Source organism: Choloepus didactylus, chromosome 13, assembly GCF_015220235.1.
Source record: "Choloepus didactylus isolate mChoDid1 chromosome 13, mChoDid1.pri, whole genome shotgun sequence".
Taxonomy (NCBI): domain Eukaryota; kingdom Metazoa; phylum Chordata; class Mammalia; order Pilosa; family Megalonychidae; genus Choloepus; species Choloepus didactylus.
In genome coordinates this window covers 75349987-75367021 of record NC_051319.1, presented here as the reverse complement: position 1 = coordinate 75367021, position 17035 = coordinate 75349987, and the positions used below count along the sequence as shown (strand labels likewise).

Below are 17035 nucleotides of genomic sequence, written 5' to 3'. Positions count from 1 at the left end.
AAAAAGGAAGAAATAAGGTAGAGAAAAACAAATGAAAAGAAAAACACAGTAGCAAAAGCTGCAGATTATTTAAGGGAAGTCCACAATCAGACAGGTTGGAACAAAATGGGGTACTGTTTATTCCAATGCTTAAAACAAACATTTCATGGATTGCCTTAAATAATTTCAAAGGCCTCAATGATATATATGGAAGAGGGAAAGTAAAGCCCCATTATCCTGTGCCACACAGACACACACAAACCCATTTGATACAACTAATGACATGCAAACACAATTTGCAAAAGCAAAGCATTATCACAATACATTAAAAAAAGTTTGTTGAGCAAATAGACTCCACATCTTTAAAAAAAGAAGAAGTGCCATTAAATTACACTGTGTTGAGCCTGGGAAATCTTGGCAGTATCTGCGAAACTTCTCCATTTACAGATCAAGAACAAAGGTCTAGCGAAGTTAAATCAGCTGGGTAAAGAGGTCTGAATTTGCTTTTAGGGAATAAGAAGTTGGTTGCTTTTGAACGGCTTTTTAAAATAGATATCACATACTTTTTGTTTGTACAGAACTTTTATATAAAATAGTTGTTCCTTAACTATAGCCATTAATATTTAACCAGTTAATTTTCTGATGGAATGCTATAACATTTTTTTTCTTTGAATATTCACCTACTGCACTGAAAGGCTCAGGCACATTTGAGAACCACAAATTCAGAAGCATGGCAAAAAGGTGCAATCACAAATATGTCACACTTTTAAAAAAATATATTTAGGTACTCATGCCAAATCAAAATAATCACCCAGTGGTACCAAAAATGAATGTTTATATTTCACCATCAAGACAATCACATGTAAAAAAGTATTTGCCCAAATGTCCCTATCCCCTCTGTCAAATCAGCTTTATTCCCAAAATGTTCTTGTTTCCTAATATTTAGCATTCACAGTACTATTAAATTAATTACATTCACAATGGCCACAATGGTTATTCTGTGTTCAAGACTCTCCAGAATCTTTGAGATTGCCTAAAATGAGGTAGATAAATTTTAAGGGTTTCCTTAGTTGGGACTAATTTCCTTTAGATCTTGATTATCTATTTTTTAAATATAATTCCAAAATATTTAGCAAAAGATTGAAAATGAGCATTTTACCTAAAAATGGAAAAATAGAATTTCAAAGGCTAGACTATTATGAAAGTTGCTTTACCTCATTTCAATTTAAAAACAGGATAAAAGCATCAAATTACAAAACCACAACTCTTAAAACTGACGAACAACCCAACATCATCCAATATTTAAAGGGACCCACTACCTTTGCTCTAGCTCTGGCTTGGTAGTGTGTAGACGCAGGGACATCTGGTTAACTCACTCAGGGGCCAGACCAGCTGCTGCCCCTTAACATTTGACCCTAAATTTCAACTTTCCTCCAGAGTTCAGCCCTGACTGCTGGAGTTTCTCGGAGGAGACTCGCCGTGAGATCTCTAATCCCATCTCTGGAGACAGAGCAGGTCTCAGACATAAGCTGGAGGAGCAGGCCCACCGGGGTAAGTCGGACGGCAGTGGAAGATGGAAACGGATAGGGCCACGGGTGTTCGGTCGCAGCCTTGGACAGGCTTAGACTGTAGGGCCAGATTAGATAAAGCAGGTCGTAGCCCTAGGGACTGTCAGGTTGTGGGGGGCAGGCTAGGCACTAGCCCAGCTAATGGCCCTGGAGTGGGTCGACGAGAGACTTCTGAGAAGGCTGGTAGGCCACCACGGGGCTTGGTCTTTTTGCGCGGGACCATGGGCGAGGCGCCCAAGAGCTTGCTGAAGGAGCCTGACTTTTTCAAGCCTCGGGTTAGGTCCTGGAGCATCAAGTCGTCTGCCAGGACGCCCAGAAACGCGCTGGTGGTGGAGCTGAGGATGGTGGCGGCCACCTGTACCGGACGCCGGGCCGCAAGGTTGCCACTACCTCCGCCAGCGGCGTCGAACTCTGTCGCGCCGCGTAGGCCTGGGTCTCCGAGTAGGCGGCGCAGCGCGTAGGAGGCACCGGGCCGCAGATACTGGTAGGCGCGCCGCCCGCTGTGGTCGCGTACGTGCACCTGTGCGCCCAGTCTCGCCACTAGCAGCACCGCAGCATCCTCGTGGCCGTGCAGCGCGGCCAGATGCAGCGGCGTGTAACCGCCGTGCGAGCGCGCATTCACGTCGACTGGGGCACCACCACGCCGCGCGACCTCCACCAGCTGCAGTGCCATCTCGCGGTCGCCGCTCTTGGCGGCCCAGTGCAGGGCCGTGAAGCCCGATATGAAATCGCGCTTGGCCGCCAGGCCGCTGTCGCGCAGCAGCAGCCCGTGCAGCTGGTGGGTCCACCGGCCACCTGCTGCTCGTACCAGCCACTCGTGTTCCGCCGGCTCCAGGGGCACGGCAGACGGCGGCGGCGCGGCGGGCACTTCCTCGGTGTCGGGGCTCAGCAGGCGTGGGCCGGCGCGCGACAAGCGCCTCAGGTGCGGGGAACGTCCCGGGCCCAGGCTGAGGCCCGGGCCACACTCCTCCACCGAAAGCCGCCGCCGCAGCGGCGGGGAGTCCCGTGGGCTCGGTTCTTCCGACAGTTGCCGGCGCAGACCCTGCTCCTCCGCCCGGATCCTGAGCGCGGTGGGACCGGGGACGCAGCGCACTGGCAGCATACAGGGCTTCAGCTGCGGCGCGCGTGGCGGGAGCGGCGGCCCCTTCGTCATCTGGACCCCAGGTTCAGGGTCTGGCGGTAATGCTGCGGGCGAGGTCGCCTCCGATGGTGCCCTAGACGGTGGGGCAACTTCTGCGGACGGCCCCTCGAAGGGTTGGGATAGCTCAGGGGCTGGAACCCCGAGGTCGGAGGGTCCGCCTAACTGCTGGACTGAGCCTAAGAACAACTCTCCAGACGGGTGAGTCGGCTCGGAGGCCCGGGCCCCAGGGGCGCCCCGTGGCTCTGATGGCGGGGCCAGGTCCTCTAGTGGTTCCTCTGACCAGTGGGGTGAGGCCAAGGATGGAGCCTCCGGGGTAGCGTTTTCTCCCGGTGAGACAGAAGTGATCTTTGACGGCGGCGCTGGTGCTTCGGGGGTGCTGGGGGTGCAGGAGGGCAGCAGCGCCAGTCCCTGCGGGGGCCGCGGCTTTTTCCTCAGCACCACGAACTTGACGCCGTCGAGCTCCTTCACCACCGCCACGTCGTTGATGAACTGCTTGAAGCGGTCCCTGCGGGCGGCGCGGCCGTGCGGGTCGCCGGCATCCAGGAGTGGCTTGAAGCGGTTCAGCAGCTCCGAGTTGCGCACCTTGCCGCCGCGCTCCTGCAGGAAGCCCAGCACTGCCGCCTGGCTCACTCCGGCGGCCGCGGCGGCGGCGGCGGCGGCTAGCGCCATGGCCGGTGTGCGCCCGCGGGGGAGCCGGGACCGCCCCCTCCCCCTGACCCTCGGTTCCCGGCTGCTGGGACACGGGGACGCCGCGGCTTTAGCTGGGACGCGCGGGAGCGGGGGACCCGGGAGTCATATCCGCCTCGCCCAAGCTCACAAGATCGCTTTCACTGCGGGCGGGCGGACGTGCACCCGAAGCTGGACCTTGGTCACGCCCGCGCCGTGGAGCGGCGGTGTATCCCGGCAACAGGCGCTGGGGGCCGCGGCCCGCACCTTCCGCCAGCCCCTGCCGGGCGCCTAGCCTTAGAGGGTAGGTTGCTGCCTTTACCTTCTGTCCAATGGACGCTGGGCTCCATCCTCCCTGCGCGGTGCTCTCCTTACAGGTGACAGCAGCCGCCAGTCAGCAGAGGGGCAGGGGAGCGGAAATTCTCCGCCTCCCTATCAAGGGAGAATTAAAGGCGCAGCGTCACGCGTCAGCCGGGGTTGCTAGGTGGTTGTCTTCCCCAGGGACGCCGCGGCCGACCAGCTAGGCAAGGGATTTTGTTCTTTTGAGAAACGTTTAACCACCAAAAAATACTGGGCGATGATTTAAAACCAATAATTTATTGTTTAAAGACAATGACTCAGATTTCCTATTGCTTTTCATATGGGAAAACTGGGCTTCATGCAATGTACAGCCAAAAAAAAAAATGCGTAGTGATGAATGTTGGTCGAGGAAGAGAAGAGACATTGTAAATAGCATTTTTCTGATAAAATAATACATTTCACATAGAATTTTGGGGGGAAAACACAAAGAAGAGAAATATCACCATTAACATTATGAAATTAATATTTCTTCCTCCTATATACACCTATGTGATTGTGTTTATGATTTTAAAATAAGAAAGCAAAACTGGAGTCATGCTCATTTTTAAAGTTTTCATTTATTCAACAAATATTTGAGTACCCACTATGTGCCAGGACGTACCTTTTCCACCTGTTGAATACATCTGTGAGTGACACAGACAAAAATCCCTGCCCTAGTGGAGTTCACGGTGTGTGTGCGCAGAAGTAATATAGTGACTCTGAAAACGGTATAATATGCACAGATAAGTACTATGGGAAAATAGACAGGTAAAGGAGAGAAGAGGCAGGTTTCAATTTTGAACAGGATAGTCAGGGTAGGACTCGTGAAGGTAACGATTGAGCAAGGACTTGAAGGAGATCATGGAGTTATAGAGATAGCTGGAGGAAGAGCTTTCTCAGCAGAGGGAACAGCCAAGGCAAATCTCTTAATTTACAAATGTGTTTTTTAATTTATGAAAGCATTAATACAAAAATAAAAGCAGAGGCAGTGTATTGTAGTAAAGAGAGCAAAGCTCTGGAATCAAAATTCTGCATTTGAATCCGGGCTCTACCTTGGGGAAGTTGCTTGATCTTTCTGTGTGTCAGTTTTCTTATCTGTAGAATGGGAATGATAATAACAGTACTTACCTCATTAGGTTATTATGAGGATTAAATGAGAAAATACACACAAAACACTTAGAAACAGTGTGTGGCTCACAGTAAACATTCAAGTTAGTAGTAGTATAGCCATTATTCTTATTAATACTCACTGAAAAGAAAAAGAGAACAACAAAATGTGAAGTATTTGCTCTTCCTGATCATACTCCCTAGAGGCAATTTCTGTGTCCAGCCTAGTCTCTAGAATGCATACAATTTAAACTTCTTTTTTTCCCTCATTCTGTGCTGTATTGTGAGCATTTCCCCAATGACAATAACCTATTCTTCAGAAATAAACAATTTTTAATGATTGCATCATATGAATGCATTGTACCTTAATTGTTTTTTATTGCTGATTATATTGTTTCTGGTTTTCAGTTCTTATGAATGGTGCTGCTTATAGGCAAAACTTTGTGTACCTCTCTGATTAATTTCTTAGGATGGAATCCTATAGGTAGAATTTAATATTTCTTAAGACTCTTGAAACATATTGCCAAGTTGCTTTTCAAAAAGGTTGCAGCTCCATGACAGGACCTTATCTTTCTGTCACTGGCGCTGAGTAGTATCTTTTTCTTTTTTAATCTTCCATTTTGAAAGGCAAAAAATTGTATCTCTAATTTGCATTTATTTTATTACTAGTGAAACTAAATTTTCCCCCTCCTCTTTATTTCTATTTGGATTTGTTCTTTTGTGAAGTGTCTATTTCCTTTACTCATTTATTAATATGTTTCTTGTTGATATGTAGTTATTAACCCTTTGTTATTTATGTTGTAAATATTTTTCCAATTTATCATTTGTCTTTTAATTTTGTTTTCTGATGACACTTTCATTTTTTAGACCACTTGTTTTTATTTATAAATATTATATTCTTTTAGCTTAAAAATGCAAGTGCAAAATCTTAAAACCTTTGATTTAAAGAGAACTTTAGGATAGGTTTACACTGTAACTAGTATTAAGCAATCTACTCAGAATAATAACAGTGCCATTTCCAACTAAATATTACCCCTCCTTTAAGCTCAGCTCAAATCCCACCCCCATAAAGCCTCTGCAGCTGCCCCAGGTGTGTCATCTTCCTCTTCTACACTCCTATAACTTAATTCAGCAAACATCTACTGAGTATCTTTGGTGGCAAGATAGTGAGCTGGGCTGTCTGGAAAGAAGATACAGCCTGCCTGCCTTTGAGTTGCTTACCACCTAGTGGAAGAGAGAAAAGCATGCAATTGATTATGTTACTTAGCAAAATGAAACTCTCCAGGCACTTACCAGGGGGTTGATTCCAAAGGGGAGGGGGGGTGTACCTGGGAAGTCTTCAAGAAGCGGATGTTTTTGAAAGACTGCTACCCACCTTAGGCTATGAAAACAGGATGGGCAAAGGCTTGGAAGTGGGATCGTGAAAGCTGAATTCAGGGTTAAGTCTCTCTGGAGACGCCGCGTTTGGACTGGAGCAATTCATGAGCCCAGTAAGCCACGGCCCAGAGCGCGGGGTGAGTGCGGAGTGCGATGTGCCGGGGAGAGGGACAGCCTCAGAACTCCCCAGAACGCCCGTCCGGCCAGAACCGATCTAGAGTGCTGGGATTCAAGACGCGGCCGCCCAGGAGCTCAGGGTGGTAGGGAGCCCGCCATGCAGACAGTGAGCCGGTACTGAGGGAAGACCCGGGCCAGGAGGCGCGGCCTGGACAACCCCTTCACAGAAGGGTCAGTTATGAGGCTGCTTGTGAGAGAGGTTCCATTAAATTCCTGATCATTTGTTGCATTTGAGGGGGTCCGTTCTCCTGCTCCTGTCCTGTCACCCTCCCTGAATCTCCTCCCATTGCCTTAGTGCAGTTTTACCCACCAGAAACTGTCTTCCTCTATTTCCCCTATAACCTCTAAGTAAAAACCTGAGTCTGCCTGCTTACCTGGTCCAACCCTTCTCCTGAGCTCCAGATCCACATCCCAGCTGACTGCCCAACTTGCCACAGACACCGCAAAGCCCACAGGCCCAGACTGAGACCACTAGACCTTTTGACCAGCACCCCTCCCACTTTCTCGTTCCTGAGCTTGGTGCCTCTACTTCCCAGGTCTCCAGCTCTGAACCCTGAAATCATCTTTGTCTCCTCTTCCTCCCTCACTCCTTCATTCAAGTGACAAATGTGTATTAAATACTCCCCAGGACTCCAAGTCTGGTAGTTTTCTAGCAGGGATTCCATGCTGCTCCCCCAGCTCTGGAGAGGCTTGGCAAAATGTCCTCAGAGATCTCTGAGCTCCAGCCTCTGGACTCCTGTTTGACAGCTGGCATTGGCTCAGCAGCCCAGCTCATAGCAGCTGGGTTCATCTGGCATAGCAGGTTCTGCAAAGGGCATCAACTTGCCAGGGTTAGCACTGCAAAGACATCCTCCAGACAAGTTAGGCTCAATAAGAAGACAAATATGTATACACATTTTTATTGCCCACTTCAAGCTGTTTTTATTTGGGGAACTCAGAATCCTTTGTCAACACAGTAACCCACAAATAAGGTAGGTTTTCAAGGTCTTTTTTTGAGGAAATATCTTTGTGTTTGAACGTCACTCCTGTCTGTAGATGCAGCAAGCTAACATGGGCACGCATGAGAGCAATGAACCAGTATATACAGTGCTCCCTGGCTGGGCTCAGAAGGACTAGGCAGAGAGAGGGCCAGTGGCTGGGCAGCCAGGGTGGGCTTCCTAGAGGAGGTGACTGTCCTCCCAAGGACTGCTGCTCAGAGTAGCTGTTTTCTTCTTATCCTTCTGAAGTCCAGAGAGTGGAAACACATTGCAGAAGGAGAAGGTCCTCACATTTGAGTGTGAGGACTGGATTGCAGGGTTGGGCTTGGTGGACATAAAAATGCCCCTGGTGGGCGATATCTGGTACCAGGTCTGCTGAGAGCCCTTCCTGGGAATGTTGTAGCTGCTGCCTGTAGGAAACACTATATTCTCTGACCACCTAACCCCCTACCTATCCTGACCAGGAATCTCTAGCGTTCTGGGCCTCAGGGAAGGGAGTAGAGGGTGACCCAGAGCTCCAAATAGTATCTAGGAGGCTCAGATGAATCTGTTTTTTCAGTCCCTACCCCTGCTACAGGCTACCCTACTCTGTACTCCCTACCAAGCAGCTCAAGGAAGGCAACCCACCCCGCAAAGTCCCCATAGCTCATAGAGAGCCCCACCTGCCCCAGTCATGGTTCCAGGCTGGGCACTGCACACCGATGCAACTCCTCCTCTCACTCTCCCTCCCAGGGCTGGGGAGGTATGGGTTTCTGGCCGGTCCTGCTTCAAGCTGTGCTTGCCCTCTCTGTTCCTAATGTTGCATGAATAACCTGGTCAGTGCCTATGGTGGCAACTCCTCCACCCATTCTGTCCCCTTCCCCAGAAAAGTCGATAGGGAGAGAGAGATGGGTGGGCAGAGGCTAAGGGAGGCCTCTTCTTTCTCTACCAGCACCACTCCCACATGTTCTCCCTGCAAGCCTGCTCCCTCCCTGGCCATTAACCAAATATTTAACACTGATTACATGCCAGGCACAGTGCCAGGTGCTGCGAAACAGAGGTGACTAAGATCAGGGCCTGTCGTCAGGAAGCTCAGGGGTGGGATAGGAGGCAGGAATAACAAGCAAGCCAACAATGCAGGGTGGTGAGTGCTGTGCTCAGGACACTGCAGGGCTCCCCAAAGGTTAAAAGACCTCTGAGCTGAGTCCTATAGGAGGAACAAGAATAGAGGGCATAGAGGCAGGTGGGCTGGTCATTCCTAGACAAAAGGCAGTCTCAGAAGCAGGGACCATATTATTCTGGAACCTGCCAATAGTTTGAGGGGAGGTGGGGCGACACCTCAAACTCCCACAAAGGAGTTTAGGCTTTAATGAAGGCTTCAGGCAGTGGCTAGAGGTGGGGTGAGGGGAGGGTGGGGGAACAGGGGAAATTGGCTTTGAGGAGGATTTGTTTCTAGGAAATTGATCCTGGTTGCAGTGATTCCAGGCAGGGCTCTGCCATTTACCAGCTTTGTGACCCTGGGCACATCATTCTAACCTCCACCCCCTTCAAGAGCATCCGTGTTCTCATCCGTAAAACGGAGATATCAGTTGAGAGGATCAAGGTAAATATATAAAGTGCCTGGAAAATAACCGGCACATAGGGAGGGAGGAAGGCTGTGAAACTGCCCCTGCCCCATGACCTGGGTCTCCTCCCCCTCCTTTCTTTGCTCTCTTGTGACCTCAGAATTCTCAATAACTGTTTATCAGGGCAAGATCAATGGAGAAGCGAACAGAGTGTCCAGAAAGCAGCCTGGGTGGAATGGGGTTGGAGAAGAAAGGAGAATATGTATGTTCTCATGCTCAGGGCCCAAGGAGGTACCAGGGTAGAAGCTAGGGCTGTAGGTCTGGGGGAGCCCCAGCAGAGAACACCAATTCCTTCGACTGAGCTGAGGCCCTTGACCTCCACAGCTGCTCCCGAGGGCTTGTCCTACAGCCCTTGCCATCCCTGACCCCTAGGTAATTCTGCCAAAATTCATGTGGGGGGAATGCCAGCAGGGGCAGAGGAACCAGGGAAGGGACATGTCAGCACTTGGCTCTATGTGGTGGAGGGGCTGTTCTAACTCCAACCCGGAGCTCCTCAGCTCGCCACCCCCATCCATGTTCTTCCAGGACCCACAAAGCCAACTAGCCTCAGCACCCACCACCTCAGCCATGGAGGCCCTGGGTTCTGGTGGTAACCGCACATCCCCAGCCTCATCCACTCACAGCCTTGACCTGCGGCGGCTGTCGACACGCGCTGACTCTGCCTATAGCTCTTTCTCCACGGTCTCCAACGGTCCTGAGCCTCACACACCATCGCCCGGGACCGACGCCTCCCCTTACCTAGACTGGGACTATGTGCGCGTGGTGTGGGGCGGCCCGGGCCCCGCGTCTGCCGCCGTCCACCGCACTTCCCCGCGGCCCTGGCCTGAGTCCACCGCCGGCAGTGGGCCGCGCCCACCAGACGTCCACGTGACTCCAGGGCCGCTCAGCAGACAGGCCACCCCGCTGCTGTACGCCCTGGCGGCCGAGGCCGCAGCACGGGCTGCCGAGCCGCTCAGCCCACCGGCCTCTAGGGCTGCCTACCGCCTGCGGCTACAGGGCGCGCAGCGGCGAGTGCTCCGGGAGACGTCCTTCCAGCGCAAGGAGCTCCGCATGAGCCTGCCCGCTCGCCTGCGTTCTGCTGCACCGGCACGGCCAGCCGCGGTGCACCCGCGCTCCGCCTCACTCAGCCACCCGGGCGGGGAGGTGGAGGGGACACACTCCGGGCCTTCCACGCAAGGAATCACCGGCCAGGGTCGCCTCGCTAACCAGCAGCTCAAGTGGTGCTTCTCGGAACCCGGGAAGCTGGATCGCATGGGTAGGGGCGCTGGGCCGGCTGGGGAATGCTCCGGTGAGGCTTGCTTCAGCTCTGGCTTTTCCAGGTCCAAGCCCCAGGAGATGCAGCATCAGGCGCTGGCGGGGTTCAAAGGCCATCAGATAGGATGGCGGCCCAGTATCCAGCCCCCAGGCACAGCCAACCCAGACCCTGGGTCCTTGAAAGTTGGTGAGGCCTACAGGTCTGCCAGTCAGAGCTGGAGTGCTTCAGATGATGTCCTGGGCTCCTGGGGAGGTCCAGAAGGGACCAGATCTATTGTCCAGGTATGGAAGAGATTGGGGAGGCAGGGAGAGGGGGTTGGAGGTGAGGAATCTGGAACACTGAAAACTCACACCACATTTCATCTGAGTGTTGTTTGTTGTTCACCTTGCCAGGCCATTCCCCAAGTTGCAGAACCCTCCAGACCATTTTGTCAGACCAAACTTTCCAGGTGAGAGACATAGCCACTCTAGGGACTAAAGTTGGGGGAGGCGGCTTTCATAGTTCTTGCCCAAGAAAGCAGAGTCTCTCCATCCCCACCCTCCCCTCATTCTGAGCCTTCTGACTCTGTCTTTTGCAAACTGCACCCCTCCCTTGGTCAACACACACACACATGCTACTATCTCCTCAGTGCAGCACCAAGAACTTCCTTTCTGTTCACTATGGTCAGTGTGGGGTCCCTGCCTCCAGGTTCCTAACTCAGAAGGAGGCTGCAGTGGTATGTCCTACAGAGGGCCCCCAGAGCAACCCTGCCACCTGTGAGAAGAGAGTCTCAGAAACCTGCATTGTGCCTACCCGGCTCCCCTCCCTGCCTGATGATGAAGTTTTCCTGGAAGAAGACTCCTGTGCCTCTCAGGGGCTCCCAACCAGGTGAATTCCCTCTTGCTTCCGCCCCCATCACAAACATCCACAAAATGCTAGAGGGCACGGAATTCTACCTGGAGCCTGGGGGTCCAAGTGGTGCAGATAAGGGCATGTGGCCTTTGGAGGCCACCACTTGTTTGTGGCCAAAGCTTTTTCTGATCTAGTGTCTTTTCCACTTTCAGCACTTGTGCTTCTGACCAGCATGGATCTAACCTGGGCCACAGGACAGGTCGGGCTACAATTCCCATGGCGAACCCCCTCCATGAGTGCCCAGAGACTGCAGGAGCAGATGACTGCTGGCAGGGAGTGAACAGTTCTGTGGGTGTCTCCAGGCCCACATGCCGCAACCTCCCTGGGGCTGCAAATGGTGACATCCCAACCATGGATGACCCCACTGGACAACTGATCACTGACCCCCCTGCAACTACAGAGAGTGATCCTCTCAAACCTCTCCCAATTGAAGCCTTGGGACCTCCAAGCAATGATTCTCCAGGGCCCCCTAACCACACTGCCCTGGCCTGGGGCACTGGCCAGCCTGGTTCCAGGCCAACGTGGCCCAGTCAGCACCTCGAAGAGCTGGTTCAGGAGCTGGCCAGGCTAGATCCCTCTCTGAGTGACACCCTTGTCCCCCACCCCAGCCCAGAGCCACACCTGGACCTGCTGGATGGGCTGATTCCATTAGCTGAGGTCCGGGCTACAATGGGGCCAGCCTTTGGGGGGGCTGGAAAGGAGGCTGCAGTTACTTCTGAGCCACGGTGAGTGAGGGGTACCAGGGACTCCAGATTCTAAGCTCTGAGACTCTGGGGCAGTAAAACCCAGGGAGCTCTGGCTTTGTCACCAGGTCCTGTCTACTCAGCTCCACCCATCTTCTGCTAACATCTCAGGAGGAGACAAGGTCTGAAAACCCTACCCCCTACACTATGCCTGACCAGCCAAGTGGCCAGGGGTGCCCTGAGCCAATCAATAGCATCCAGGCTAAGAAAGTGAGTGTGGAGGGTCTGGTGGAGGCCAGGTGGGGCAAAAGCCCAGAGTCTGGGCTCAGAAGGTAGAGGCTTAACCCCATCCCTGAGTACCCAGGCCCTCCCTGCAGATGGAGCTAGCTGACCTTCTCCAAAAGATGCTGTGGGATCTTTATGCAGAGCAGGAGCAGTTGCGGAAGATGGCCCAGGTGTGGGCCAGGTGTGAGGAAGCTCTGGAGACCGCTGTGGGCCAAGCCTGTGCACCCCGGGAGCTAGAGCGGTTCAGTCGGTTCATGGCCAACTTGGAGCGAGTGCTTGGCCTCCTGTTGCTGCTGGGCAGCCGCCTGGCCCGCGTGCACCAGGCCCTGGCATGGGCAGGCGCAGATGGTGACCCCGAAGAACGGGTAAAAGGGGTTCAGACGGGGAGAGCGGGGAGGCACCTTCGGTCTCCTCTGGAACCATCCTGGGAGCCGCTGCTCTCCTGCCCCGCTCATGGCACCCTCTCCTCGCGATTTCAGGCCTCTCTTCTCCAGCGACTCCGGCTCCTGCAGCGGCAGCAGGAGGATGCCAAGGAGCTGAAGGAGCACGTGGCGCGGCGGGAGCGGGCTCTGCGCAAAGTGCTTGTGCGGGCACTACCAGCTGAGGGGTTGCGCACCTACTGCTCTCTGCTGGCTGGCAAGGCTGTGGTCCTGGCCCAGAAACGCAGCCTGGACGATCGTGCCCGGCTCCTTCAGGACCAACTTGATGCCGTGAGGAGTGGCCTTGGCCATAGCACCCTGTGCCCCAGGCCGGCCTGGTCCCCAGAGACCCATCCTCAGGATAAACCGCCCTTCCCTCCTCCCCTCATTTAGTTCCAGGCAATGCGGGTGGGGACTGCCCCTGCCTTAACTGGGGGTGACCTTGATTTACTGGATGCTTTTCCTTTGAGGGCTCCAGGACCTTAGGGGATAGGGGAGACCCTGACCGGGGGTGTCCTCTGTTTCCAGGATAATCCTTCCAAGTGTTCTCATGTGGCCTTACTCAAGTTTTGGGGATTATTTGGTAATTAATTTATAGATCTTAAAAACTGCAATTCCCCCTTTTTGTGATGAGAGAGGGGCTCCTTCACAGTTGGAGACAGACAAGCCAGAGGAGCACTTTAACTTAAGATGCAAAAGGGCCACCCCACCCCCACCCCAATAAAAATTTACCTGAGAAGTGTGTGTGCCACTAGGGGTGGGGTGGGGGCTTCTGTTTACCAACTATGAACACCAATGCTGGCTGACTGAGCAGAAAAAGGATTTATTGGCAGGACTTCAGTAAGGACTGGGAATCTCTGGGAAGACTGGAAAATCAGGCTTGAAAAGAGGAGGCAAAGTACATGCTAGGCCCTCAATTTGCACTAACACAAATCATCTCTAACTGTTCCAGTGACTGTGCATCACTCCTGCAAAAGCCTCAGTCTGACTGGCCGAGTCCAGTTCTCCTAGGCTGGTTCCTACCCAAGCCTTCAACTTCAGTTGTGGAAGTGGGGGTACTCCCTCCATTCAAGACTCAAGGGATAGGGAATCTCCCAAATTGAAAATGGATTCATATGTTTTGCTGCCTAAAATCCCTGACAAATGTCCAGTATACGTGGGCATTTAGGGGCATTCATTCTAAGGTAAAAAGAATTTTATTCCTCTTTCAATTATGAATTTTCTCACCTCTCCTTTGGAAACTCCAGTGATCAGCCAGGCCTAGGGGTGAAAGCTGGAGGTGAGGGATGGAGACCTGCAATGTTGGGGAGAGGCAGCTCTAGTTGTGTGCTAGAGAGGCTGATTTGGGGGTGAGCTGGAGTTGGGAGTAGGAATTTAGGGGCTGGAGTGGAATGAAACATTGGGCACACTCCCCTCCATTTGTGCACCAGCCCTGTGTCCACAGATAGAATCAACATTAATTCTCAGGCATGTGAAAATCTGTTTCTGTATCTGTAGCTGCAAACGCCAGGGGCAAAAACATTGTTCAAGCAAATGATTAGTCTATTTTTGGAACTTGGGTACATTAAGGCATGCATATGTGTTTTTAAAGCCAACTGACCCCAAAGTGAGAAATATCTGCTTCTAGGCTTGTTTTCTGATGCTTATTGTCACTAAGTGCAACTGGTTGGGAATTTTAAATGGTCGTATTCATACCAAAAGCATTAGTTATAACAGTCGAGCTTTTGAGCACAGAACAATGCTCACACTGTGCCTTTTTATAAAAAACATATGGGGCTCCTGCTGAGGCTGCTGTGGGTTCTAACATTATGCTTTGCTTCTGTCGTTTGAACACTGTGGGTTGGACCTCCACTCCAAGGTCCTCAGCCTAGTGCCACAGCTCTCTTTGATAGACGTGCCCTGGATGGAATCTACTTGTTTCTGCCTTTTGCTCTGTATAGTCCCCATTGCAGTCTTTCATTGTGATATTCTTAGAAACACACTTAATGTCCTCCACTGAGTCAGTGGAAATGGCATATTTCAGACAAAGCACCCCGGAAGCCAAAGTATGCCATTGTCCTGTTAAATTGCATTTTGGTTGTGTTGGTTTTCTCCATAGGGAAATATGAGGCTTCTGTGCTTGTCTGACAAGATCAAGAGAGCCCCAAAAGTAGGGTCACATCTCCTGTACCCCTGTCCCTCTATCTTGCCTATCTCCTTCCTGTTTGTTCCTTACAGTTATCCCTTCAGAGGGTAAGAATAAACTCACCATACATGTTCAGTACTGGCATCCCAGGCTGACAGACTTTGCATACTGCCAAGTCCATAAATGCCAACCTCCAGGACACTGCCAGCAGAGGGCACTGCTCCCCTTATGGTGAAAGCTTCTACCTGTACTTCACTACCGCAGCCTTCCCAACTAGCAAAGCCGGGGCTAGCCACAGGAATTTTCTTTTGCCCTGCTGAGCAGTTAGTGCCCCTCTTTGGCCTGAAAGCTGGAGCTGAGCCTTTTTGCTTCTGTCATAAAAGAATTCTGGCCAGTCGGACAGAGGAAGGATGTCTCACTCTCTTTTGCCACTAGGCGCCTTCGTTGGAAAGTTGTTGGTTAATGGGAAATGCGGAGGAGGGAGGCCAGGGACGTGGAACTCGCTCACCAGTATAAAAAATGAGCCTTCCGTGGAAAAGAGTTACACGTGTCCCCATTGGGGTTTCTGTCCCCACCTCCTTAAGTCGCCTGCGCCCCAGCCTCCATGACCCCCGCGACTGCCGGTTGCTATACTGCGGCCTTTGCCCAGGGTTGGCGTCGGCTGGGCCGTTGCCAGGCAACGGGCAACTGCGCTACAGCCTCCCCCACGCCTCATCCCGCCCCCGCTGCTGCTCCTCATGTGGAGTTAATTGGTGTGCTTTTTTACCTTCAGACTGTACATTGGAAACGGAATGGGGAAGCAGTGTTCCGCGGTGCCCCAAACCGGTGCTCAATCTGTCTTGAACAGCCTGCTCGGCACAGAACGTACTCTGGGAGGGGCTGGCGTAATCCTCAGGGATCCTCACTGGAACAAATAGCAGTGCTGTTGATTTGAGTGTAAATCAGAACCTTAAAGAAGAGGAAATTTCAGTCAAATGTGGATAAGGACCGCGGAGAGAAGGGGTGAGAGATTTGGGGGCATGGGAACGGCAATCGCGGTAAAACAATCCTCTCAATGACCCCGGAATGTTACAGTCACAGCCTGGCTACTACTTAGATGGTCACAATGGGTGTTTTCCTGTTGTCATTGAAATTTAAATCAGCAACCACTTCCCACTAGGAGGTTCCCCGCCTTGGGAGAAAGATCTGGATCTCTCTCTTCCTCTTTCCTTCTCACCCTCTCTCTGTCTCTCCCTCTCTCTCTTCCCTCCCTTTCCTTCCTTTCCCTCCCATCATTCTTACCTCTTCCCTGCAGAGATATCTGGCACTGCCCATGATTAACAGGTTCAAGTCCAGAGGTGTGGCAGTTGAGACGGGTGAGGCTGGGACAGAAGTTCAAGTCAAAAACCTCCCTGAGAATTCAAATGGAGTCAAGAGGTTGTCCTGGAGGTTACACCTATGCAAGCTTAACCTAGCTGGTCATGCCAAATGACCACAGTATGATAAGCCCAAGTCAACAGTAGTCCCGAAAACCCTAAAGAATACCCAGATCCCTATCTGAGACTCTATAAAAGTTTCATTCAGTAAGTTAAAAAACAAAACAAAACAAAACAAAACAAAAACCCTCTTTAAACCCAAAAGGACAAATATTGTATGATCTCAATCATATGAAATAATTAGAATAAGCAAATTCATAGAGTCAGAAACTAGAACATAGGTTACCAGGGGCCTGAGTGGGAGTAGGGAATGGGGAGTTAATGTTTAACTGGCACAGAGTTTCTGTTTGGGTTAATGAAAAAGTTTTGGTAATGGATGGTGGTGACAGCATCGTGAGTGTGATTAACACCACTGAATTTATATTTGAATATGGTTAAAAGGGGAAATTTTAGGATGTAAATACAAATTTTTAAAAAACAACATAAGACTGTACAAGATAAACAGTCAACCCTAATGTAAACTATGGGAGCACACATAATACTATAATTATAATTGTTTCATCAGTTGTAACAAAGTTACCACACTAATGCAAAGTGTTAATAATAGGGAAAACTCTGTGTGAGAGAGAGAGAGATGTATTTTCTCTCTGTATTTTCTACATGATTTTTTGGTAAACCTACAACTTCTCTAATAAAGAAAAAGCTTTGTGCAGGTATATACAAGAGAAATAAAAACTTATGTCCACACAAAAACTTAAACACCAATGTTCATAACAATATTATTCATTATTGTCAATATGTCCATCCACTGCTGGATGGATAAACCCAATGTGGTATATCCATCCGTGCAGTGAAATATTATTCAGCCATAAAAAGGAATGAAGTTCTGGTATGTGCTACAACATGAATGAACATTGAAAACATTATGCTGGTGAAAGAACCCAGATGCAAAAGATCACATATTGTATGATTCCATTTATATGAAATGTCCAGAATAAGCAAATCCATAGAAAGAGAAGGTAGATTA

At 50.9% G+C, this 17035-nt stretch overlaps 2 protein-coding genes and 2 long non-coding RNA genes across 5 annotated transcripts in view; 2 read left to right on the top strand and 2 right to left on the bottom strand.

Moving 5' to 3' along the window:
- The window catches only part of LOC119507568, a 136019-nt gene that overhangs the window by 80913 nt on the left and 38071 nt on the right, over positions 1-17035 (top strand). The window lies entirely within an intron of this gene.
- Positions 96-3984, bottom strand: LOC119507567 (ankyrin repeat domain-containing protein SOWAHA-like). Its single transcript, XM_037800731.1, has one exon. It carries the CDS (start codon positions 3355-3357, stop codon positions 1651-1653), a length of 1707 nt encoding a protein of 568 aa, XP_037656659.1. The 5' UTR covers positions 3358-3984; the 3' UTR covers positions 96-1650.
- LOC119507565 (protein Shroom1-like) lies at positions 6111-14890 on the top strand. 2 transcript variants are annotated; one of them, XM_037800728.1, is made up of 11 exons: positions 6111-6314; positions 8767-8913; positions 9461-10471; positions 10583-10638; positions 10878-11057; positions 11234-11806; positions 11893-12034; positions 12142-12414; positions 12529-12759; positions 12997-13051; positions 13421-14890. In XM_037800728.1, exons 1-11 carry the CDS (start codon positions 6282-6284, stop codon positions 13477-13479), a joined length of 2760 nt encoding a protein of 919 aa, XP_037656656.1. In that variant the 5' UTR covers positions 6111-6281; the 3' UTR covers positions 13480-14890. The 2 variants fall into 2 exon arrangements, with proteins under 2 accessions (XP_037656656.1, XP_037656657.1); XM_037800729.1 differs by lacking the exon at positions 12997-13051 and having other exon boundaries at positions 6235-6314; positions 13421-13458.
- LOC119507569 lies at positions 13281-16122 on the bottom strand. Its single transcript, XR_005211311.1, has 3 exons — positions 15875-16122; positions 15360-15541; positions 13281-13762 (listed from the first exon to the last, which is right to left on the bottom strand). It is a non-coding gene; the product is annotated as an uncharacterized LOC119507569 (long non-coding RNA).